This window comes from Cricetulus griseus, chromosome 4, assembly GCF_003668045.3.
Source record: "Cricetulus griseus strain 17A/GY chromosome 4, alternate assembly CriGri-PICRH-1.0, whole genome shotgun sequence".
In the NCBI taxonomy this organism is placed as follows: Eukaryota; Metazoa; Chordata; class Mammalia; order Rodentia; family Cricetidae; genus Cricetulus; species Cricetulus griseus.
The window spans coordinates 165,633,473-165,658,261 of record NC_048597.1 but is presented as its reverse complement, the minus strand read 5'-3'; the positions used below and the strand labels follow the sequence as shown (position 1 = coordinate 165,658,261).

The 24,789-nt window shown below is 41.2% G+C and overlaps 1 protein-coding gene across 1 annotated transcript; it reads left to right on the top strand.

The window, feature by feature from the left end:
• The first annotated feature begins 794 nt into the window (after window positions 1-794).
• On the top strand, window positions 795-24,337 carry Elmod1 (ELMO domain containing 1). The gene is made up of 10 exons (XM_035444666.1): window positions 795-939; window positions 1,082-1,110; window positions 2,331-2,428; window positions 5,149-5,278; window positions 11,247-11,380; window positions 13,444-13,512; window positions 13,952-13,975; window positions 16,452-16,502; window positions 17,678-17,811; window positions 24,165-24,337. Exons 1-10 carry the CDS (start codon window positions 795-797, stop codon window positions 24,335-24,337), a joined length of 987 nt encoding a protein of 328 aa, XP_035300557.1.
• Window positions 24,338-24,789: the final 452 nt, after the last annotated feature.

The window sequence follows — 24,789 nt, the reverse complement described above, 5'->3', positions numbered from 1 at the left end:
ATGTGAATACACGCATGCTTGGAAACATGGTGTTTTGCTGAGGTGTCACTGGAGAAAGATGGGATGTATGTTACATGTGAATACACACATGTTTGGAGACGTGATAGTTTGCTGAGGTGTCACTGGAGTGAGTTGGGGTGTGTGGTAAAGAACATGGTGCTTTGTAGGAGCCCAGAAAAGACTCCCATAGAGTTTCTGAAAAATTTAAATCAGAGGACATTGTCCTCTTGGAGGAAGAATGAAAGGTCAAAAATGCTGCCTCTGAAGATTGATGAGAAAGCCTTTGGGCAGAAGCAAGGCATGTTGGGAGTTGTCAGCGAGGAAGGCAGTAGCCACACAACCAAAGGAGAAGAACAGAGGCCAGGGAAAGCATAGAGAGAGTGGAAAGGATGAGAGAAAGGAAAGGAGAAAATGCCAGCAGTGGGGCATGGGTGGAGGACATTAAGGAATTAAGGCTGAAGATGACAGGGTGGGGATGGGAGTGAACAGCCATTTCCTCCTTGCAAGGAGAGGCACCCACACCCTATGTCTCAGGCAGAGGCCATATTAACACTGATCGATTGCCAAAATATTTAGACAAAGATAGGAGAAGACAGAATCCTAGGGTTTCCCCTCACTTGTTGGAGTTGTGTAGTTATGGTAACTGTCCCTGTCAGGAGTGGAGTGATGAACACCTGTGGACACTGAGTCTAATGGCTGGTTTTCTTCCCGGCTGCTTTTCTTGCTGGTGGTGGTTGCTTTCTGTTCTCTCCCAGCTTTCTATCGGAAGGGCGCTGTCTTTTGTTCCCCGCAGGATGCTGATCCAGGTTTGCCTGTATTTTTACTGTAAATTTTTGTGGCGCTGCATGAAGTTTGTGATGAGGAAGCTCACAGGAAGGTGTGAGCTGCAAAGGATTTGCTACAGCACCAAACCTGGAGCATCTAGAACCATGAAAATAGGTGAGCAAGGAGTGCAAGGGAAGGCAGAGTTCACGGTGGTGGGATTGAGAATGCCATATAATATTTAAGTAAAAATATTCAAACACTCATAACTGGTTATAGCTAATAACATTTGTGTGTGTCTATGTTATTACCTTAACAGAAACATCACTGCGGGATTCGAAAAGTAAGGTAAGTAAATTGTTTCTTCATTTTTCAGTATTTCACTGAGAGGCTTACCTTAATCATAAAACATAAAAATTGTGGATCAATGACATGGCTCAGTGGGTAACGGTGGCTGCCACTAAGCCTGGGTTTGATCCCCAGGTCCCATGTGGAGGAAGTGACGCCTCAGACTGTCCTCTGACTTCCACAAATGCTGTGTAGTGTGTGCACCCCACACAGCTATATACACAGTGGAATAAAATACTCTAAGACAACAAAAACTAAAATTAAAATTGCAAGGACAAAAATATATCACTGACAAGAAGTTAATATAAACAAAGTAATATACATTTTTACAGATGTAACAGTTTCTAGGCAGACTTGTAAAGTTTAGTCTAGTGTTGAATAAACTCATTTTATACCACCTCTTAAATCATAAAATAATAATATAACAGCCACGGTGGTAGTGCACACCTTTAATCCCAGCACTTGGGAGGCAGAGACAGGCAGATCTCTGAGTTCAAGGCCACTCTGGTCTACAGAGTGAGTTCCAGGACAGGCTTCAAAGCTAGACAGGGACACTCTGTCTCAAAAAACCAAAAGGAAAAAAAGGAATGTTATAATAGCACAGGGCTGAAGAGTGGACTCAGTGACTAGAAGCTCTTCCGAGGACCCAAATTGGATTCCCCACACCCAGATGGGCTCACAACCATCAGTGACTCCAGTCTGGGGTATCTGACACCTTCTTCTGACCTCCAAGTGCACTGCACACTCATGGTGCATAGTCATACACGCAGATAAAACACCCATACATATAGAAAAAAAGTAATTTTTTAAAAAAATAGTACACAGTTGACTATCTACATAAGGGAAAAATATGCTTTGTAATTTTATTCTTGATCTTCTTTAACTTTGGCAACCTTTAAACTATGTTCCCCAGGGACCTCATTCTATCAGGTGAAAAGGAAACCATACCAGTGTAAATAGCTTAAGACGAACGACAATGAAAAGAACAAAGCAAGCATAAACCTTCTATGTGCCTGCTTTATGTCAAATACCTTGACTGGGAAGATGGCACTACCCCAGCTGTGGAAACACAAAATGCACTGGAATTCAAACACTCTCTATCAGTCTGTTTTTAGTGCCTACTTTCATACAGAAGTGTAGTACTTGAAGCCTCCATCCCAAGAGGTATTATTTAAGCCACTGATGCTAATGAAAGAAACTGACTGAAAGATGTTTTCCAGCTGTTGCAGACATCAGTGAGTGTTCACCCCGATGCCATCGAAAAAACTATTGACGACATCATGGAACTGAAACAAATTAACCCTGACATCAACCCACAGTAAGAACTGGACTTTCATGGGAGACATACAGAACACAAATCACACGACTGTGTCTGTCTGTCTTTTTCTCTCTCCCTCCACTCTTCTTCTCCTCCCCCTCTTTAAAATAATTATCTGCAGTGTTTTGACTTCTGGGTAAATATTAAGTAAAACAAATATGCTTCATGCTTGTAAATGGCAGTGACTTTAGGTTTCTGGTTTGTAAGCTTATGGTCCTCTTGCCATGAATGAAAAAAGGGGTGTGCAAGCTGATATCAAAATATGAGATCAAGTAAGCCCATTCATTAGCAGGACGTCACTTGATTTCTGTGCTTTACATTATTAGTCTCATATGCTCAAATCATAAATGTGCTTACACTGATTCTGCTCCTTCTAGAATAGTCCTTCAGTTCCCTCATGAATATTCCATCATGCCAAGCTGAAAATCTTGGAGACAGTTCCTACCTGCTTGTCAAGAAGACAGGCATGTGTGGGAGGAAGAGATGGTTTTTATATGAATACTTTGGAACTCTATAATTTATTCCTCTCATCTTGGAAGTATTTAAATGCATTTGGCAATGTTCGTGACATTTAAAATTAGCTTTATATTTTCCGCTGGGTGCAGCAATTTTTTAGTAAAATTTGGACCTTAAAGGCATTAAGGAGAATTAATTCTAAATGCAGGTATACTTAGAGACAGCTTGAGGTTGGTAACAATCAAACTGTCTCGTAGATCTATGTGCATGAGGACTTCAGATGTCACTGCTGGGAAAGACTGTTAATAACCAAGATGGAGACAGAGTTGAAGGGAATTTCAGAGTACGTTAGGCACTGCTTTTTCTCTCCATCTATCCAGGAGCTCAGTCAAAAAACTCCATTTCTTCCTGGTCTCTACAGCTGCTTTGTGTAGTCTCATGAGCCAGTAAGCTGTACCTTTTCCTTGTTCGGACGTTAAAGTTGATTTAATTATATAGTAAATACAGATTTAAAATCTTTTCATGGGCTGGAGAGATGGCTCAGCAGTTAGGAGCATTTAATGCTCCCACTTGAGTTTGCTTTTTTTTTTTTTTTTAATTACCAAGTAGATGGAATTCTGTGCTCAGAACAGATTTACCTCCACCATTCCCCTACCAGGCCCTACTTGTTTTATGATGTCTATCCTTCTAGTCCAGAGGTTCTTGAGGTTGGTTCCCAGGCCCCAATTGGCAACTCACAGCTACCTATAAATCTAGTTCCGAGGGATCTGATGCCCCCTTCTGGCTTCTGCAGGCACCCATATGCACATGGTGCACATAAATTCACACACACACACACACACACACACACACACACACACACACACACACAAATAATAAATAAATCTTATTAAAATTTTAAAACTAGCTTTTATTTTTTAATTAAAATGTAATTACATCATTTCCCTTCTACTCTCCTTTCCAGCTCTCCCTCCCATGCTCTACCTCCTAATCTCTCTCAAATTCATAGCTTCCTTTTCTCTAATTATTATTGTTACATATACATGCATAGATATAGATATAGTCAACATACCATGCACTCACAGCAGAATGTGTTCTGTATGAATCAGAAGCCATACCCCACGAGAGGGAATTGAAAGAATTGGGCTTTTTTTTTTTTCTAGCCCTGAAATGAGACTAGAACAGTGGTTCTCAACCAGTGGGTCTTGACCTTTTGGAGGTTTAATGACCCTTTCACGGGGTCACATATCAGATATCCTGCATATCAGATATTTCTGATACTATGATTCCTAACAGTAGCAAAATTACAGTCATGAGGTAGCCAAAATAATTTTATGGTTGGAGGTCACCACCACACAAAGAACTGTATTAAAAGACCGCAGCATTAGGAAGGTTAAGAACCCCTGGACTAGAAGGATAGACATTATAAAACAAGTAAGGCCTGGTAGGGGAATGGTGGAGGTAAATCTGTTCTGAGCACAGAATTCCATCTACTTGGTAATTTAAAAAAAAAAGCAAATTTTGTTTCCACATAAGAAAATATGCAGATGTGTAGACTGGTTGGATTATGGAAGGAATGTTGTGAAGGAAAGATGTCTCTCATGGCACTCCCTCCCCTCTTGGGACACTCTTCACAGAGGTGATGTCACCAGGGCCACCTCCCCACAGCCGGCACCACTGCCATTTTTTGTTTCTTTTATTTTGTCCAGAAAAGTTTCTTGTCCAGAATCTTCCTGAGGGCTCCCTCCCTCTTTCCTTCTCTTCCTCTCTCTCCTTCTCATACACAGACTTTTGAAGTAAATGCAATATACCCACCTAAATGGTCCCTAAGACTCTGCCAGCCCTGTTTTTACATCTTTCAAGCCACCTTCCTGAAGGCCTCCCTTGTTTGTTTTTTAAGCCAAACTGAAACTTGCACTTAAGAAGAAGCTACAATGAAGGGAAAGGATTTTCACAGTTCAACAAAAAGTGTGCATCTAGCCAAGCATGGTGCGAGGCTGAGGCAGGAGGATTGTCTAGAATGTGAGGCCAGCCTAGGCTACGGAGTGAGTTCTAGGCAGTCTGGACTGCACCACGAGGGCCTGTCCGGAGAAACTAAACAAGGAAGGTGAAAAGACCAGGGTGAATATGTACATGGATATGCCCTCCTGAACATGGACGTGAAAATATTTACACCACAAATGCTCGCATGCAGGCATCAAGTGAGCAAATGCCAACACCACAGGAGCCCTCTTCGCCTCACACTTAGTTCTTGTGTATTTTAGGTTGGGAATCTCTCTCCAGGCTTGCCTTCTGCAAATCGTGGGTTACAGAAACCTCATTGCAGATGTGGAAAAACTGCGCAGAGAGCCCTACGATTCCGACAACCCCCAGCACGAAGAGATGCTTTTGAAGGTGAGTCCTTCTCTAACATCAGCCAATGGCTGCCCGGCTCTCAGGCCAGGCTGTTCTGCGCATTGAGGATACAAAGATGAATAAGGCTGTGGCAGATTGGCAAGGCGGCTTCTCTCGATGGTTGGGGGGTAAATTTTTCATAAGAAAATTCATCTGAGAAATTAACGTTGAAGCCAGGAGACTTCTATAATCCGGGAAAAGCATCGGAGGTGATTTCTGTGGGGGAGGGCGCCTCACACTTGGCTCAAGTGTGGACTGTTTCAAATGTGTTGAAAGCTGTGGGAGAAACGAGATAGTGTTTGTCAGAGTGTCATGGGGTTTTTACTTACGACTCCAATACACATCAAAGACAATAAGGTTGATGTCTGCTTCAGCAATAGCCCTCTGGGGAAATTACCCAAGATCCTCACGCTGATTATTTATTCATGTGACTTGGCAAACATTCAAAGAGCAGGTTAAACGTTTATACTCGGCACATTAAAACTGCCAGGAAGGTAATGTGGAGTTGTAAGCATTCCTTGCTTCAAATCTTATGAACCTTGATGCTGCAGCATCATCAAGTGGCAATAAAACTTCCCACAAAACACCAAAGTATGAGGTAAATAAAGCCCCAAGAATAAAATTCAAAGCAACAATTGGAGGTACTGACTAAATTAAAATGTTTTAGACATTCACTTCTGAAAATAGATACTCTCCTGGCATCAAGTGGTCCTCTGTCTCTTCCTAAATTTTAAATACGCAGTGACAAACTAGGGGAGGAGCTAGAGAGATGACTCAATCAAGAGAGCATGCTGCTTAAAATTGGTGGCTCTCGGCTGCCACTAACTCCAGCTCCAGGGGATCTGATGCCCTCTGCTGTCCACTTTAGGCACCTGCACTCACGTATGTGTAGTCATACACTGTTAGACATATACATGATTTATCTCAAAAAGAGAGAGAGAAGGAAGCATTTGTTTATCTGTCCCGCCTTTGTTTAACTGGAAATGTCAACAGATGTAACTTTTTAATGCATCTTATGTTTTGTGTGAAAGAGTGTGTGTTTTTGTGTATACAAGTACTTAAGTCGGTGATTCATTTGTCTCTAATTAGTGCTGGATCTGAGGTGATCATTAAAAATGAAGAAACCTCATTCTTGGCAATAGCATGCCTTCTTCTCTTTCTCTCCTGTTAATTTCAGCTAGCCTGCTTGCTGAGTTCTGCCTTCTCCTATTGCCCATCCCCTGCTTGTTTTCTGATGGAGGTTGTCAAACTTAACAACATGTTATAATAGCTAGGATCAAGGGGAATGAAAATGAAATGAATTAACAGCCTGGTTATACATGTCTGAAATGCTTCACGATGGCTGAGATAGACTCAAAATTAGCTGATGGTATTTGGATGCCTGCTATGTGGCTTGTCTGGTATGTGAACTGGCTTATAGTAGGTGTTCAGCAAAAAGGGGAATGGGGTGAATGCATGATTTACTGAAATTTCTTAGTGAATAAGTCAGGGTATTTAAAGTAAAAGAACTGACAGAATTGATATATGGGATTTGTTAGAGTGGCTTGCCAGCTATTGTTCAAGTAATCCAACAATGGCTGTCCCCTGATGTATCCTATAGTTGTAGAGTCCGCAAGACTGGATGTCTCATCAGTTCCAATCTGGTGCTGGAGTCCCAGGGAATTCCTAGAGAGCTGTCAATTTTCAGTTTGTGTTGAAATCCTGAAGCAACTGATAGAATTGGTGGTCCTAGCGCCAGCAAAGGCCCAGGAACAGGGGAGATGAGCTTGCCATCTCAAGGGCAAGCAGGCAAAAAGCAGAAATGTCCCTCTTCCATATCCTTTTATGTGGTCCAGTCTCATTTAGGATGAGTCTTCCCATCTCAAGTGCTCCATCTGAGAAAAATCTCTCACAAATGTGCCCAGCTGTTTGGTTTTCTGTTCATTCAGATGTGGTCAAGTGACAGGCAAGATTAGCCATCACACTTAGCTATGTGTTAAGAACAGCTAAAGATGGCACATAGCAGACATCCATATCCTATTTGTTAATTTTAAGTTTATCTCAGCCAGTGTAATGTACTCACTTCAGACACATGAGACAACACCAGGGGTTCTCAGCCTGTGGGTCACGACCCCTTTGGGGGTCAAACAACTTTTTCACAGGAGTCACATATTAGATATTTCTGAAATTACAATTCATAACCGTAGCAAAATTACAGTCATGAAGTAGCAATGAAAATAATTTTATGGTTGGGGTCACCACAGCATGAAGAACTATATATTAAAGAGTTGCAGCAGTACGAAGGTTGAGAACCCCTGGATTAGTCTGTTAACATTTATCAGTGGCTATAATTTGAGTATGAACATGCTGTCATACTGATGTCATGGCTAAAGAAGCAGGGTAGTGATTATTTTCTTTGTTTAGAGGTGAGAAAACTACATTTATTTTAGTTCAGGCTGACTATCACATATCTAGTAAATAATAAATCCAGAACTGTTTACCATCTTGTTTGACACCTTTTGTTTTTCATTGTTTTGAGACAAAGTCTCACTATGTTATTGTGAGCTGGTCCTGAACTCACTATGTAACGTAGCCAAGTAGTCTGTCTTTTTGACTTTGTGGTAATTCTCCTGCCTCAGCTTCCAAAATGCTGAGGTTACAGGTGTGAGTCACCACACCACCAGCTCTGAGTCAGGCGCTTTGGGGACAGGCTTTTCCCTTTTGCCCTTTCGTGGTTTGCAATCTAACCAGGACATGTTCTTCATCTACAGAAATCCATAATTTTTATCCAAACGGCACATCAAATATGTCTCCAGTGGCTCTGTGCCCATTCTCCTATCTTGCTATCATCTCCAGCTTGGCTTTTACAATCTTTTAATTCTGAACCTGACTATCAGACTCTTCCACTTCTAAATAGTGGTAGAGAGTATTTTATGACAAGTCTAGCCATTGAGATGGATTATTATCCCTAAATACCTGAAATGCCAGCACTGGGGAGGCCAGAGCAAAGATGACTGAGGCTTAAAGGCAGTCAGGGCTGTGTGCAAGATCCTTTCTCAAACAAAACAAAACCCCTTCAAACCTCCTGTGTACTGTACTCCTTCCATTCCATACAGCGTATTTCACCGTAACACAGGGTAAGCTGTGACAACCAAGAGTCCAGGAATTTGCCCATGCTGTTCTATTGCTGTTCATTATTCTCACAGAAGAAGCCACCTGGCTTCCTTAATCCTTAATCAGTGGATTTTGAAATAATGTCTAGCTTTCCCAAACACACAGAGATCTTTATTCTGCCCTTCTGGGTATTTGAATTCCAAGTATAAGAGTAATAAAGTCATAATATTGAAACACTTACTGGATGTTTGCTGTGCTCTGGTTACTACAATAAAGCCTGCACTGAGTTCTCCATCTTAATTCTCACAGTGCCTTGTGCTGATGTACTGGTATTATCTCCATTTGGAGAGGTGGGTGAGAAAACCAAGGCTGAGCAGTGGCTATGCAAGCTCACATCATTAGAAAGTGTTTCATCCACTGCACTGTACTATCTCTTCAGAGGAAACCATGCCTGGTCTACCCTAGTATCCGCAGAGCCTGACCAGTGCTGGTGTATAATTGCCCAGTTCAAGCTTTGTCTTTAGGATAGGATACCCCTGCTTCTGTGTCACAAAATTGTTTAGGACAAGAGTCAGCAAGCAAAAGCCATGGACCAAATTTAGCCTACTACCCATTTTTATTAGTGTGTTATGGTCACACAGCCATGTATGAGTGTTTCTGTTGTCCCTGGCTGCTATCCTACTACAAAGACAAAAAGAAGTAATTACAGCAGAGTCCACACAGCTCACTACCCAAAGTGCTACAAGGCTCATGTACAGAGTTTGCTAACCCAGTCTATAAGCTTGGCTAACACAGGCTAGCCTTTAATTTACCGTGTAACCAAGGCCGACCTTGAACTCCTGATCCACCTGCCTCAACCTCCCACGTGTTATGATTTCAGGCATGTACCACTATTCCCGATGTCTCTATGTCACTATACCTTTAGATGGGTTGAACTAGCATACTGTGATACCAGCATAAATGTTCCATCTTATTAAGCAGTAATATTAGAGTCATGTCTGTAATAACCACAATACATGAAAGTGAATTGCAGGATTAGGGGCACACAAGTGTGAGTGTGTGTGCCCATTGATGCATGTGACTGTGGAGGTGAGAAGTCAGCCTCAGGTGTCACTCCTCAGAGTTCACCCACCTTGTTTTTTGAGACTGTGTTTCTCATTGACCTGGAGCTAGCAAATTCCAGAGTTTTACCTCTCTCTCCATCCTCAGAACTGCAATTAAAAGCAGGAGCCATCACTCCAAGCTTCTGTACAGAATTCTGAGAATCAACCTCAGGTCCTCGTGCTTGTGCAGCAAGCACGTGCCCTACTGAGCCATCTCTCTACCTCTGAACTGCAGATTTCTGCCTCTTTGTAGTTTCTGCCATTTTTAAATATTAGACTTTACACTGTGCCTGATACCTTACAATTCACAATAAAGCAAGATAATGTTATATGACTGTTTCGTTGAAGCTTTAAGATTCATAGAATATAAAATAAAAATTCAGAAGCTTAACTATTTCTTAGATAGTCAGAAGAAAGTACAATCTTTGGGCCTGGGGAAAAGGCTGTCGGCACAGTACTTACTGTACAAGCAAGAAGACCTGCAGTTTGAATCTGCAGAACCCTGCAAAAGCCAAGTGGGGTGGCGTGCATATGTAACCCACAAACCAGGGGAGTCAGAGATGCTCTGGAGGTTCCCTGGAATTCATTAACCAGTCATGCTAGCTGAATTGGTGAGCTTCTGGTTGAAAAAGAAAAATAAGATAAAGAACAATTGAAGAACACCATCGATACCAAACTGTGGCCCCACTCAAATGAACAGACATGTACACACATGTCCACACACACAAAACACACCACAACACATCCATACACAAAACACACAAGGAAATAAAACTTATAGTCTATTTATGGATATATGAATACATGGACTTACATTTGTGGAGCTGGAGAGATGACTCAGCAGTTAAGAGTGCTCTCTGCCCTTCCAAAGGACCCAAACACGATTCCCAGCACCTGAGTCAGGAGGCTCAGAGCAGTGTTTACCTCTAATCATTATATATTATATAGAACCATGGATCGAAATTCCTGCCATCTGTCTACCTATCTCTATCATTATGGTGTGTGCTAAATCTAGTGGAAAATAAACTAAATTTATAAAGCAGTGAAGAGTATAATGTTGTGAATTTATATTTTTCACTAGTATATAGGTGATTTTGAATGAAATTACTTTAGGCAACCCTTCAAAACAATAATGTGTTTTGAGGATCACTCATGAACACTGCTAATGTTTCACTATCTAGCTGTATGCTATTTGCTCTCACTCCTGTCACAGGTGAGACCTAAGAATTGAAACTCAAGCCGGTCCACTGTTGTTTTTATTAATGGTGTTCATGCTAAGCGTGTTGATGGACTGTTAGAAAAAGGTTTCTGTGGAGTTGGACAACAGGTGACCCCAACATTTTCCATTCTCCTTTTCTTTTAGTCTTAAATATTTTAGAGACGCCCCCCCCAAAGAGGGTGTTTTTGTAGAATATTACTTATCTATTTACTTCATTGATTAGGAACAAAATATAAAGGTTTAAAACACTAACATCTGCATGTATGCATTCCATTGCTTTCAAAGCAACAACTCCATAACAGCATTCTACAGTTCATTCTTGAGAGTAAAGGTTTACAACCTCTTGTTCGTATTATGAAATAACATGTTTGCCTTTTTACCATCTAACCCTGAAAGGTGTTGGGTCACCTTTAAGAACTGCTATTATAATATATGTGCATATACTCACCTTTGCAAATCCTCCTGTCAAAATACAGCTCACAGCATCTGAACCAACAAGACAGGGCACTTGCGTGCACACACCCAAGAGTGGTTCTCTTTTCTTCCACTGCAGCTGTGGGAGTTCCTGAAGCCCAACACACCACTGGAGTCTCGGATTTCTAAGCAGTGGTGTGAGATTGGTTTCCAAGGTGATGATCCGAAAACAGATTTTCGAGGAATGGGTCTCCTGGGACTTTATAATTTACAGTGAGTAACATGAAGAATGGTTGGGCATTAGAGCAATGTGCTGGTCTGCTGGTGCTGAAATGGCAAAGAAGAGCCATTTCAAAAGTCACTTCCCAAGAGATGCCAGGAGAATATTCAAATCCTCTGAGAGGAAACTCGGGTTCATACAAACTTGCCAGCACCTTGCCTATATTTCAACAAGCTTTGTAGAAAACAAATTTTTTTGCAAATTTTTTTATTTGAATTAGAAACAAGATTGTTTTACATGACAATGCCAGTTACCACTCCCTCTCCTCCTCCCCTACCCCCCCCCAACTAAAACCCTACCTATCACATATCCTTTCTGCTCCCCAGGGAGGGTGAGGCCTTCCATAGAGGGGGTCATCAGAGTCTATCATATCCATTGGGATAGGGCCTAGGCCCACCCCCGTGTGTCTTGGTTCAGGGAGTATCCCTCTATGTGGAATGGGCTCCCAAAGTCCACACCTAAGCTAGGGATAAGTACTGAATTACTACAGGAGGTCCCGTAGATTTCCGAGGCCTCCTCACTGCCACCCACGTTTCTGGGGTCTGAATCAGTCCCATGCTGGTTTCCTAGCTATCAGTCTGGGGACCCAGAGCTCCCATTGTGCAGGTTATCTGTTTCTGTGGGTTTCACCAGCCTGGTGTGGACCCCTTTGTTCATCAGTCCTCCTTCTCTGCAACTGGATTCCAGTTCAGTTCAGTGTTTAGCTGTGGGTGTCTGCTTCTACTTCCACCAGCTGTTGGCTGAAGGCTCTAGGATGGCATATAAGTCAGTCATCGATCTCATTATCAGGGGAGGGCACATAGAAAAATTTTAAAGCAGCTCTTAGCTGTGTCTTCTTAATCTTTTATTATGAAAAACTCCAAGCATGTGCAAAAACCCTCATTCATATTGATGACCTGAATTCAGAAATTGCAACATTTTTAGACAAAAAAAGTTAGTGAAAAATCCTATCCCATTTGTCATTTCGCCTCTCATATTTCAACATGTACCTCTAAAAACATCAATACTGGGCCTTGAAATGGCTCAGCAGAGTAAATTGCCTGCTGTCACATGCAGTGACCTGGGGTTGAGCCCAGGAACCTATTCATCGCAAAGCAAGACCTGACTCCGCTAAATTGTCCCCTGACCTCCACATGTGCACAGACACATGAAATAAGCAAACAAATCTAAAAGTGTTGTTTTGAATTTTCCTGTACCTCCCTTAGATTTGTGTGGTAAAATACATAGCCATACATTAGTAATTTTGGTTTTATAATATAGTTTTATTATTGCTTTGTTAAATGCTCTTTATAAAGTTCTTTTGAAGTTGTGTGAGTTTTTATGTTTATCATGAAAGTTCATTGCCAATTCCCCCCAAGGCAGAAATTTCATTTTATTAACATCCCTAAGTTCTGCGAGATGTTTTCTAATCATTGAGAATTCAAATACAGTGTACTTGCTTTCTAAGAAAGATGCATTGGAACTGGGCATTGTGGTGCATGCCTGTGATCCTAACTCTTGGGAGACAGAAGGAAGGGGATCAGGACTCATCCCTGACTATATAATGGGGTCAATGCTAACCTGAGCTGCAGGATACTGTCTTAGGAAAAAACAGGAAGAAAGGAAAGAAGGAAGGGGAAAAGGAAGGGAGGGGAAGGGGAAGGGGGGAAAGGTTAGAAGGGAAGGGAAGGGAGGGGGAGGGGAGGGGGAAGGCTTAGAAGGGGAGGGAAGGGAAGGGGACCGGAGGGGAGGGGAAAGGAAGGGAGGGGAAGGGAAGGGAGGGCAGGGGAAGGATCTAGAGTTCCCTCTCCCCTTGGCCATGTTGCTTCTCTCACACTTCTGCCTCTAGGGGTCTTCAATCACTGAGCCACCCAACCCCTTGTCTCTAATGCTTGATTATAAACTTTGCTGTCTGGTTATTAATGAAGTTTATAATTAAGTTTTCAAGTCTGCTGGCTCTGGAAGAGTGGTGACTTCATGCCAGTGTCTACCTTTGGGTGCTAAGTGGCCTCCCACCAGAAGAGGGTGGCTGTCTTGCAGACAATGCAATCATGGTGTTCTTTCCCTCTGCCTGTAGATATTTCGCAGAACGGGATGCCACAGTAGCTCAGCAGGTCCTCTCCGACTCTCTTCATCCAAAATGCAGGTAATTGTTCCAAATAAAAGATGGGTTAGTGGTTTTTGGATCAATAAATATCATTTCCCACATGGACCTATAGAGAAATGTTATCAGGAGAACCTGTTCACTGGGAGCCAAACGAAAGTGGTCTCAATAGCCCTTTTGACAGGTGCTAAACAGGAAGGTTAGCACTTCAGATACTCATTTCAGGACATAGAAGGCAGAGTGGTATCCTTCAAGCAAGATGTGTGTCAAGAGTGTCTAGGAAAATTGAAAGGTGAGCATGGAGGGACAGATATGGAGAAAAGAATTCAGAGACAAGGGAGTGTGGTGTGGCATGAGGAAGAATGAAAGTCAAGGCCCCACAGAGAAAGCTGGGTTTTCTAAGGCTTTTTTGTTTTAAAGTTCAAGACCATATTTGCATTTGCATTTACTTGATTTCTTTCCTTTGACTGAACACATGAAGGGATATCACTAAAGAAGAAATAAGGTATTTTTATTTGCTTTTGTGTTTTGTTGTTTTTATTGTTTTAGAATGAGTAGATTTGTGAAAAACACTTTTAAAGGCAAGTATTCACCAGCTTTTAATCTTATATGGTGTTTACTTGTGGGCTGCATTTTTATTAGTTAAAAGACTGATTGTTCTAATCTAATGACAGGGTCAAGTAGCCAGAACTATACCCAGTTTGAGGGAGATTTAATGCTTCCTCTAAAGAGGTGACCATCTCACACACATGACCAAATCACCTCAAGGGACATTTTATTTGGGAATTTTCTTTCGTAGTGAAAATTTGGTCTTCAATTAGTAAGGTTTTCTTGGAGACATGACTCATTATGTAGCCATGGGTGGCCTGGAGCTCACTACCAGGCTGTCCTCAAATTCACAGAGATCCACCTGCCTCTACCTCCCTAGAGCTAGGATTAAAAGCCTGGCCCACCACCTCTGGCCTGGATTGATGTATTTCCAATTTGATTATTATAAATAGTAGTTAATGTGTGAGTTAGTGGCTTCTCTGAGAATTCCTCCTGTTTTATTGTCCTGGTCCCATTAGACTTTTTGTCCTCCACCTAATAGCACTTAGTTATTATTGGCTAAATAAACCTAAAGTTTGATTACAGCAGTCTTAAAATTCAGGAAGAGGTTGACTTGGGTTTACTTACTGATGTTACTATTATCTTCCTCCTAGCTCCATTTGGCTAAGGTTAATTAAATTACATTACTTTCCCAAACTTGCATTTATAGTCTTTTATGAGATTAAAATTCATCTTCTTGACTTTTATTTATTTCAAGAAAAACATTAAAATCTTCTAGCTATTTCTTGGTAGATTGCATGATCAACCTCAAGCTATTTTGGCTTTTAAACTGTATCTTCTGGATTGCATGGTTCTGCATTGTGGAGTCTCTGAACTTCCCCTAATTAAAGTTGACTGAGAGTCTACATGTGTTTCCAAGTGGTGTTTCCTACATCAGAACCGGGAGTCATGGATTCTCTGTGATCCTGGGGAAGTAACAATAAGCTAAAAATAGTTTTTGAATGGATCGTTGAAGGGAGATTAATTTTGTCAGTGAGCCATCCTCAAGCAAGGAGAAGGTAGACAGAGTCTCTGCAGTTGTGGTTCATTCATCAGCCATCAGAGAAGGCTCAAGGGACTGAGGATCACTCTTAAGGAGGCTGGCCTTCGTGTGTGTTCTGTGAAGAACCTAGTTTATCCCTCAAGCTACAATCTAGTCAAAGAGAAAGAGGCTTTTGTATTCATTGCTTCAAACTGATATTGAAGGTCACCAAGTGTGAATCAAAATGTCTTGAAAACACTAATCTATTTCTTATATGATTGTCTGTAAGAGGTATATTTTGAGCAATTATGGTATCATTATAGCTTCTATCAGACCCTACACATTTCAGAAATTCAGCAGTGAGACGTGGACATGTGGACATATTCCCAGCTGTCCTTCAGAAAGCATGATGCATTGTTGCCTTTGTGACCATTCATAGGGTCCCAAAGAAACTTGAGGGATAAATGTAGATGCAATTTTAAGAGGAGAATAGTGCCTGTTGAGTCTTCCTTGTTTATTTGGGGCCATCTTATAAGTTATCAAATGAGTGGAAGCTACTTGGCCTTTTATTATATTTCAAATACAAAGATTTCATTTACAAATATAGACACAAGATTTCAGTTAATAAATACAGACATACTGTGGACTATTCGAAGCTTTGTTGAAGATAAAATGGATACTTACAAAATTTTTAAATTTCACATATAATTCAACTCATTTTAAAGATGAATCTTTTAGAGGCAAAACTCTCCTGGTGCCTCTTTAGTTTACTTTGTTGGTTGGAAATTACACTTTAAAAATAGGTGGGATATTTTACTATGAATTCCAGCAAGTACTTGGCGTCATAGCCAGTCATTCACAGAGAACGAAGCACATTTGTGTAAATATCCATTATGTACCGTGTTTCTGTGATTGTGTGCTGTGGTAGTACATGAGTGTTTGTAGTGTGTCATTTGCCATCTGTTTTAGAAAATTCTCCTTTCTCCTGCTTAGATGGATTTAAGTTGTATGTAGCTCCAATGCTAAAGTTTTGTTTGTTTGTTTGTTTTTGAGACAAAGCTAGCCTAAAACTCAAAATCTTCCTGCATTGGCATATGTTAACACTGTTCCCTGTATGCATATGTACACTATCTAACACTAATCAGTTTGGATATATATATATATATATATATATATATATATATATTATATATATATTCTAGTAGCAACAATACAAGTGGGGATGGCAGGATTCCAGGTGTGTGTCATCAAGCTTATACTACTGCCTTAGCAGTAATATATTCAGACTGATTAGTGTGATAATAGAGTTACATGTATCTCCACATGTAGCTAATGGTTTAATATAAGCATACAAAGAGCAATAACAAGTTAAACATTAGATGTTCATTTATTTATTCATTCTTTCTTTCAGCAAATTCAGCAAAGCAGAATGGGAAAAGAAAAGGATGGATAAAGCAATTGGGTAAGTGTGGGACCATACATGAAGACTGTCAGCTATGACCCAGCAAAACTATGTTTGAGTCTCAGAACCCACATAGCTCACAACCATCTGTAACTCCAGTTCCAGGAAATTCAATGCCGCTTTCTTGCCTCCATGGGTACCAGGCACTCACGTGATATAAAGATATACATGCGGACAAAACACCAATACTTGTAAAATGATGAAATAAAATTTAAAAATTGTTTTGAATTTTTGCATTAGATACCTGACAACATGGGTTAGCAGGTAAAGGAGCTTGCCACCAAGCCTGATGACCTGAATTTGATCCCAAGAACTTATGTGCAGAAGGAAAGAATGCTCCAATTGTCTCTTGGCATACACACACACACACACACACACACACACACACACACACACACACACACACACGCTGTGGCACATGCACACACACAAATAAATAAACAAACAAATTAATATGTTCTTAATTGCCTATTCCATTCAAAACTATTTCTGGATTTATAAGAACAGGGAGAATTTAAGAATTCTGTTTTCTTTTCTGTGGAAGAAAATAAAATACACTTTGTGGTAATACCTTAAATCTTTCTTACATAAAATTTAAATTTAGAAAAATGCGGGAATGTAGACCAGAACTCAGACCATCAGCCCCTCCTATCGTCTTTGCACACCCATAATAAGGACTCATAGCTTTTCATTCTAGCTGTTCTCCATGCACTCATGTGCACCTATACTAAATCGAGGCTTGTTCTACACAGGTGTCTTGCTTTAATTAAAGTCTCTAAGAATGCAATTTCAGTTAGCTATAAATTTACCATAATTTAGTTAACACAAATTACCATAATTAATTTCTCTAGGAAACATTTTAGTGTATTTGAGTGGTTTCTGTCTTGCCATGATAAATATTCTTATGTATAAAGCTTTGTCCACTTTGGACACTGACCTACAGTATGTTTGGGAGTGGAGTTACCAAGGCAAAGCATGTGAATTCTCAATTCTCTCAGCACACACTATCAAAACCTTGTGGTAGATTCAGAGGACAAGATGTTGATATGGTAATGATGGACAGATGGTTGGCCACACTGGTGGTTTAATAGGAATTCAGAGCTCCAGTTATCAGTTTCTAAAGTGCTTCTGTCCCATATTGCAACACTTTTGGGTTTTATGGGTCCTACCTGCAGGTACTCCTTTGCAATTGTGGGCATCAACATCACCGATCTGGCATACAATCTGCTCGTGAGTGGTGCTCTGAAAACTCACTTCTACAACATCGCCCCTGAAGCACCAACGCTGTCTCACTTCCAACAAACGTTCTGTAAGTGTCCTGTTGTTTAATGATCAGTATGAATTTCTATAGAGCAGACAAGGGTCAACGCTGAGAAATCATTGTGATGAAGCTACGTAGGGCCCTTGGAAGGAGTTCCTTTGGGTTTAACTCCCTTGTCTGATTATTATATCATTTAATCACTTAATGCATATATTTCTGGGCTTCATGGATTTTTCTTTTTTCTCAGCCCTTATGTGATATGCAATGTGTCAACTTCAGGCCTGATTTTGTCTGTCTCCTTCTGATCTAGCACAGTTTAACACTGAAGAATACAACTCTAAAGACAGCCTGAGTTGGCTGCCAGGTCCTATGTTTTGACAGAAATGAAATTCACGAGAAGATTAGAAAGTAAGGTTGAAAGACTTGCCTAGAACGTAGATCAAAAGGTTCTGATGAAAAGTAAAAACTAAAGGTTGAAACGTGAAAAGGCCATTGTGGGAAGTCTCCTATCTGAAGAGGGGGGATGTCACAAAAAGGAGAAACTCAGGGAAAGAAAACAAATCTATAAATCAAGAAAAAAATCAGACCACCAAGATGGCTTTGTGGGTGAAGGCATTTGCCAAGCTTGAAGATCTGAGATTGATCCCCAAGACCTACATGATGGAAGATGAGGACCAACACCTACAAGTTGTTCTCTGACCTCCTTACACATGTTTCTCTCTCTCTCTCTCTCTCTCTCTCTCTCTCTCTCTGTCTCTCTCTCTCACACACACACACACACACACACACAGAGAGAGAGAGAGAGAGAGAGAGGCTAATAAATAAGTAAATTTAAAATGTGATAAAACATTAGGCCCGAAGGACAGATTTTTATATTTTAAGTTACAAAAACCCATATAACAGATTAAAATCTACCAAACCAAAGTCTACATCACTGTGAGATATTATGGCAATACAAAGAGATGATTCTGAAAATTTCTGAAACTGTCTGTCACTCATAAACTTCAGAATCAAAACTACACTGGATTTCTCTGGAGCAGCCTTTTATTCTAAAACACAATGGATAATGAGGACAAAAACTTAAGATGGCATAAAAGGAATATGATTTATAATTTCAAATTATATTCTCAGTCTAACTTATCAATTGAGTATTGAGTTTCAAAATAGGACAGACTTTTTTTTCTAAATACATGGTCTTAAATATTTTACTTCCCTATAACTTGATAAGGAAACTCCTGAAAATATGATGTTTCTACAAAATAAGAGAGTAATTCCAGGAAGACAACAGGAAGTCTTTCCAGGAGAGTGAGGGGAATCCTTGGGTAAAGAAAGGGGCCCTCCCAAGGTGGGCCTCATGCAATAGGCTGAACAGATCTGGATGTTGATCAAGCTCTGGAAATGAACAAACGTCTACCATGTTTGATCACATCTGGGATGCATTTGGCATCCTTAGGGAAAAGTGGTCTGTGGTTAAATTAAATGGAAAACTAAATAAATGAACAAAGTAGGCATTTGGTCCTGGGTTAAAAACAGTAAGGAATAGAGTGTGACTGGGCCTGTAAACAGGGGATAAACCAGTCTCTTCTGTAAATAGGGGTTTAAAAACCAGCCCAGAAAAGCAATGCCGACTGTGTGGGGCTACAGATTTTGGCAGTCAGAAGGCTTAGCTGGAGTGACTATAGAGCAAGGATTGGGATAGGAGAAGCTACCACATTCATGGTGCTTTGTTTTCTGTCAAAACATATTAAGCTATCTGATGCCAAAAGATGCAAGTATAACTGGAAAAAATGAAAAAGATATTTAAAGAAGTGTTTATAACCTGTTAGTGGAAAAATCTAAGTTCCTCACCTGACATTTATAGCTCCCATTTTGACAAGTGGGTGATTACAGTCAGTCCTGTAACATTTCTATCTCCCCCAAAAATATTACTGGGGTTTTACTGCAGATCAGGGTCTATACTGAGGAATCCTGGAATCAAAAAAAAAAAAAGTACAATACACCAGAAGTAAAGATACTGTTTTAAAATGCTGCAAGGCACATGGCCATCATCACCCACTGAGTCTGAAGCAGAGAGAGCACCCTAAGGCAAATGCTACTTCCAGTGAAAACCAAAGGCTGGGTGGCAGAAAGTACAGCAATGGGGGCTGAGTGATCCAGCCAGAGAAGTGGTAAGGACACAGGCCATAAGACAGGAGTGTACAGCAGATCCAAACAATATGGTACAGAGGTTATGATTAGATATGATTTTGAGAGGTTATGATTACATATGATACAGGAAATTTATGAGAAGAATTTGGAATCGATCCTGACTAGCTTGGAGCCATGTTGGAGAGCTCAAGCATAGCTATTAACAAATAAATTGTCTGGCCGTATGTTTTTGTTAGCCTTTTATGCTTTCCTATTCTACAGTTTCCGTCTTTCTTGGGGGAAATCAGGGAAGCTCTTATAATAGGATAGTAGGGAAAATAGGATGAGCTTAATTTGAGGCAAACTGAAGGTAAATTCCTTTGGGGAAATCTATTTGGAGCCACAAATGGACATTCCTATGAGAAACCATAGAGCTCTGAAGGGTTAGAAGGGCTCTGCCTACAGACTTTTAATTCATCTACTTGAAGTCAAAAATCAGAACCGCATAGCAGATGACATCTCCTGGGAAAGAATCAGAGTTAAAACCAAGAAGAATTGGCATGTAAGGGTAGGAGGAGATGTTTCATTCATTGCTATATTCTCAGCCTAGTAGAGTGTCTAGTAACTCTATGGATGGATGGGTGGATAGAATGATTATATGGATAGATGGATGGACAGATAAGATACTGAAATATTGAAGGATATTCTTTTCAGGGAAAAAGAGGGTGTAGCTAATTTGGAAATATTTTAGCCTTACCCAGTTGATAGGTTTTTCAGAAGAGTCCTAGCCCAGATCAGAAGCATGAAGCAGAACATCTTATTTCCCAAGACACTTTTTGGGTTTTAGAAAGCAGCAATCACCAATGGATTAGGTTATGGTCAGAGAGCCTGGGTGTCCCTCCATCAGGCATGGTCACTTCTGCAATCTCCTCTGTTAATATTCTTGTAATTATCTGTGTCCTTGCACATGGCTCTGCCCTCTACTAACAGGATGTAGTGAAGCAAATCCAAGCACATTTGAGCAGCAATAAATATGCAGCAGGCTTCAGATGGCAAGCCAAATTAGTATTCAAAACAAGTATTTCATTTAGAGAAAAGGAAATAAGAATGTAATGGCTCTATCGTCCTGACTCTACAGTCTTAGTCAGTGAACGCTGCATGGCAAAGCACCGTATTACAAAAATGCCATCCAATCTAAAGCTCCACTGAACACATGACCCCACTGTGATGGGGTAAGATTAGGTGTAGTGAGCAGAGAAAAGGACAAGCACAGAAGAGGGGGCAGATTATCTGTTCTTTGACCTTCAAGAGAGAGCACTGTTAACATAGAAATAAGCACCAAAGGCAGCAACCTATAGCAACAATCAGAAGACGCCTGTTTCAGACCTGGCTTCCAGGTGTTAACTGTGGGAGTATGCACTTTTCAAGCTTCCTGGCTGAACCCAGTGTCCACATCTGTAAGGCTGAGATATATAATCTGCTTGGCCATCCTACAGTGCCAGGGAATGAATGAAATTGAAGACTAGAGACAATAGATTGACTCCGTTTTCTCCCTCCCCTTGCTACACTACTTTGTTAGCTTTCTCAGCTAACAAATCATTGTCAGAAATTGAATATCCATCTCTCTCTCTCTCTCTCTCTCTCTCTCTCTCTCTCTTTCTCTCTCTCTCTCTCCAAGAGACAGAGAATTAGGAAACATGAGAACTCTACTTTTTTCTCCATCCTCAGCACCTAACAGTGTATCTGTTGCACATATAATTGGTAGAGGAGTTGAGCAGATATCTGGCCAAATGAATATTTAAATACCATGCAATAGTACATAAATGAGTAGAGTTTTATGATCATAATATTTACTTTAGAAGCCAGGTCACCATTTCTGCATTTTTATTGCAATCAAACTATGTAACTGTCAATGTTGTTCCTAGAGATGCCCAAGCCTGGAATCAGCCTTGGGACCCCTCAGGGAATCCAAGGGCCAGATGAGTGGAAACAGAGAAGACAGCTCCTGGGGTGATGGTGGATCTGATTTGCAGTTTTCCTGGTAGTCAGCTTTTGGGTAGCCTCAAGGCCAGCTGGGCAAGGGAGTGAATGCCTCCATCAGAAATGTTCAGCAGCAGTCCTGTCCATTGCCCCGAAAGAAACGGGACAGCGATGGAGATGTAGTTCACTTGGTAGAGTGCTCTCCTAACACACACCAGCGCTAGGTTCAATCCCTAATAACACATAAACCAGGTAATGCACTGGGAGGCGGGGGCAGAAGAGTCAGACAGGTGTTCAAAGCCATCTGTAGCATAGTGAGTTCAAGGCCAGACTGGGCTGCAAGAGACCTTGTCAAAAGAAAGAAAAAAAAGAGAGAGAGAAGAAATGAAACAGAATAGACAACCCAAAACAAATGTAAAAATAGCTACTCCCTCAACCTTTTCTCCTACGCTTCAGTGACTGAGTTCTTAAAAAAATATGAGTGTGCCTACACGTGCAATGAGAGTAGTAATGAGAGGGGTGTGTTGTGTGAATGGGTCACACGCTTTAACCCCAACGCTTGGGAGGCAGAGGCAGGTGGACCTCTGTGAATCAGAGGCCAGGCTGGTCTACAGAGAAAATTCCAGGCCAGCCAGGGACACATAGAGAGACCTTGTCTCAAAAGAAAGAAAGGAAGGAAAGAAGGAAGGAAGGAAGGAAGGAAGGAAGGAAGGAAGGAACAAATGAACAAATGAAACCAAAAATCAAAGCTGAGCTGGAGAGATTGCTCAATAGTTAAGAGCTCTGACTGCTTGCTCTTCCAAAGGACCCAGATTTTGATTTCCAGCACCCATATAGTAGCTCACAACTGTAACTCCAGTTCCAGGGGATCCAGTGCCCTCTTCTTATCTCCCAGGGACACCTCGGCATGTGGTACACATACATACATGCTTAACAGGCAAACACGCATAAACACACAAAAAAATTAAGAGACAAGTGAAGAGCACAGGGGTCCAGACCAGGCTGGTGAAACCCACAGGAACAGCTGACCTGAACATCAGGGGACTCTTGGTCCCCAGACTGATAGCTGGGATACCAGCATGGGACTGATCCAGACCCCAGGAACATGGGTTTCAGTGAGGAAACCTCAGAAATCTACGGGACCTCCTGTAGAAGTTCAGTACTTATCCCCTAGCATAGGTGTGGACTTTGGGAGCCCATTCCACATAGAGGAATACTCCCTGAGCCAAGACACATGGGGGTGGGCCTAGGCCCTATCCCAAAGGATACAATAGACTCTGATGACCCCCTATGGAAGGCCTCACCATCCAGGGGGAGCAGAAAGGATATGTGACAGATAAGGTTTTAGTTGGGGGGGGGCGGTAGAGGAGGACGGGAGGGAGAAGGGAACTGGGCTTGTCATGTAAAACAATCCTGTTTCTAATTCAAATAAGAAAAGTTGAAGAAAAAAAAAAAAACAGAATAAAACAAAAACAGGAACTGGGAAGGCAAGCTCAATCCCTAACATGCTTGCTAAAGCAAGCATGAGTCCCCTAGTTCGGGGATCCCCAGATCTACATAGCAAGTTATCCACATGTTATACTTCCAGTACTAGGGAGACAGATACCTGGGACTCACTGGCCAGTCAGTCTAACCAAATCTGTGAGCCAACAGCCAATGAGAGTCCCCTTCTCAAAAAATTAGGTGATTCTAGTTGCAGCTAACCGGTATGGGAAGGCCTGCCCACTGTGGGTGACGCTATTCTATGGGCTGAGGTAATAGACTGAACAGAGAGGAGAAATGAAGCCAAGCTTTCATTGCTCTCTTCTCCCTGACCCCAGATGGGACGTGATCAGCTGCATGGAGCTTCCCCAGCCTTGATTTCCCTGACATGACAAACTATACTTTGAACTGTGAGCTGAAATAAACTCTTCCTTCCTTGAGCTGTGTTTGGTCAAGAAAAGAAACTATCACACACACACACACACACACACACACACACTAACCCACATATACACACACAAAAAAAAGAAAAAAGAATATGTTCCCACTGTGATTCTTGTTCAAGAGGTGACAGAACAGAACCCATTGGCTCCCCTGCTTTGTGGAACTGAAAATGTCTCTAATAGTAGCTGCAAAAGGAAAAAGAACAACATAGGCAGCTTGGGAGCTTCTACTCTACTGGTCGTACTAAATCTTGGTGTTTCCTGTGAACTCCAAGGAGACTGTTGCTTTGGTCGAACTCATCCACAGTGGTTTGTAATGTGACTAGGGACGATTCTCTTGCAGTCTTCTCACTGTCTTGTCCCTAACAGGTTATTTGATGCATGAGTTTCACAAGTTTTGGATTGAGGAGGACCCCATGGACATAATGGAATTTAATCGAGTGCGGGAGAAATTCCGCAAGAGGATCATAAAACAGCTGCAGAATCCAGACATGGCGCTGTGCCCACATTTTGCTGCATCTGAGGGTTTGATCAACATGTAGTGCCCACGCCGGGTTTCAACGGATCCCCAAGAACACTGCCTCATTGTTGTCTTAGATCTCTGCTTAGGTGACAGCTCACACACTGAATGCACATAGTAATTATACATATATATACATATATATATATATATATACATATACATACGCATGCCTTTTGGTACAGTATTTTCATCTCTTGGTCACAATTCCAAGATCCCCCAAATACAACTATTTCTGAGTGACTGCTCATATTGCGGCATTATGCAGTGTTAGTATCTGTCCCTGACACCCATGTATGGAGAAAGTTTTCTATTTTTTTAGATTTTGTTCCCCCACCCCCGCTTCATCATTCAATATTAAAAATGTGTAATAATTCTCTAGCTGTAATTTGTACATAAGAGATTTAACTGAATCTCATTCTGTGTTCATATTTATTAAAATGTTTCGTGAGGACTGCTGCTAGCTTCTCAAGC

Excerpts from the sequence above, each read along its gene's own strand:
- Elmod1 (XM_035444666.1), top strand. The coding sequence starts at position 795 with ATGCTGATCCAGGTTTGCCTGTATTTTTACTGTAAATTTTTGTGGCGC. Across the intron at positions 940-1,081 it reads ATCTAGAACCATGAAAATAG|AAACATCACTGCGGGATTCG; the intron begins GTGAGCAAGGAG and ends TTACCTTAACAG. Across the intron at positions 13,976-16,451 it reads ATCACTAAAGAAGAAATAAG|CAAATTCAGCAAAGCAGAAT; the intron begins GTATTTTTATTT and ends TCTTTCTTTCAG.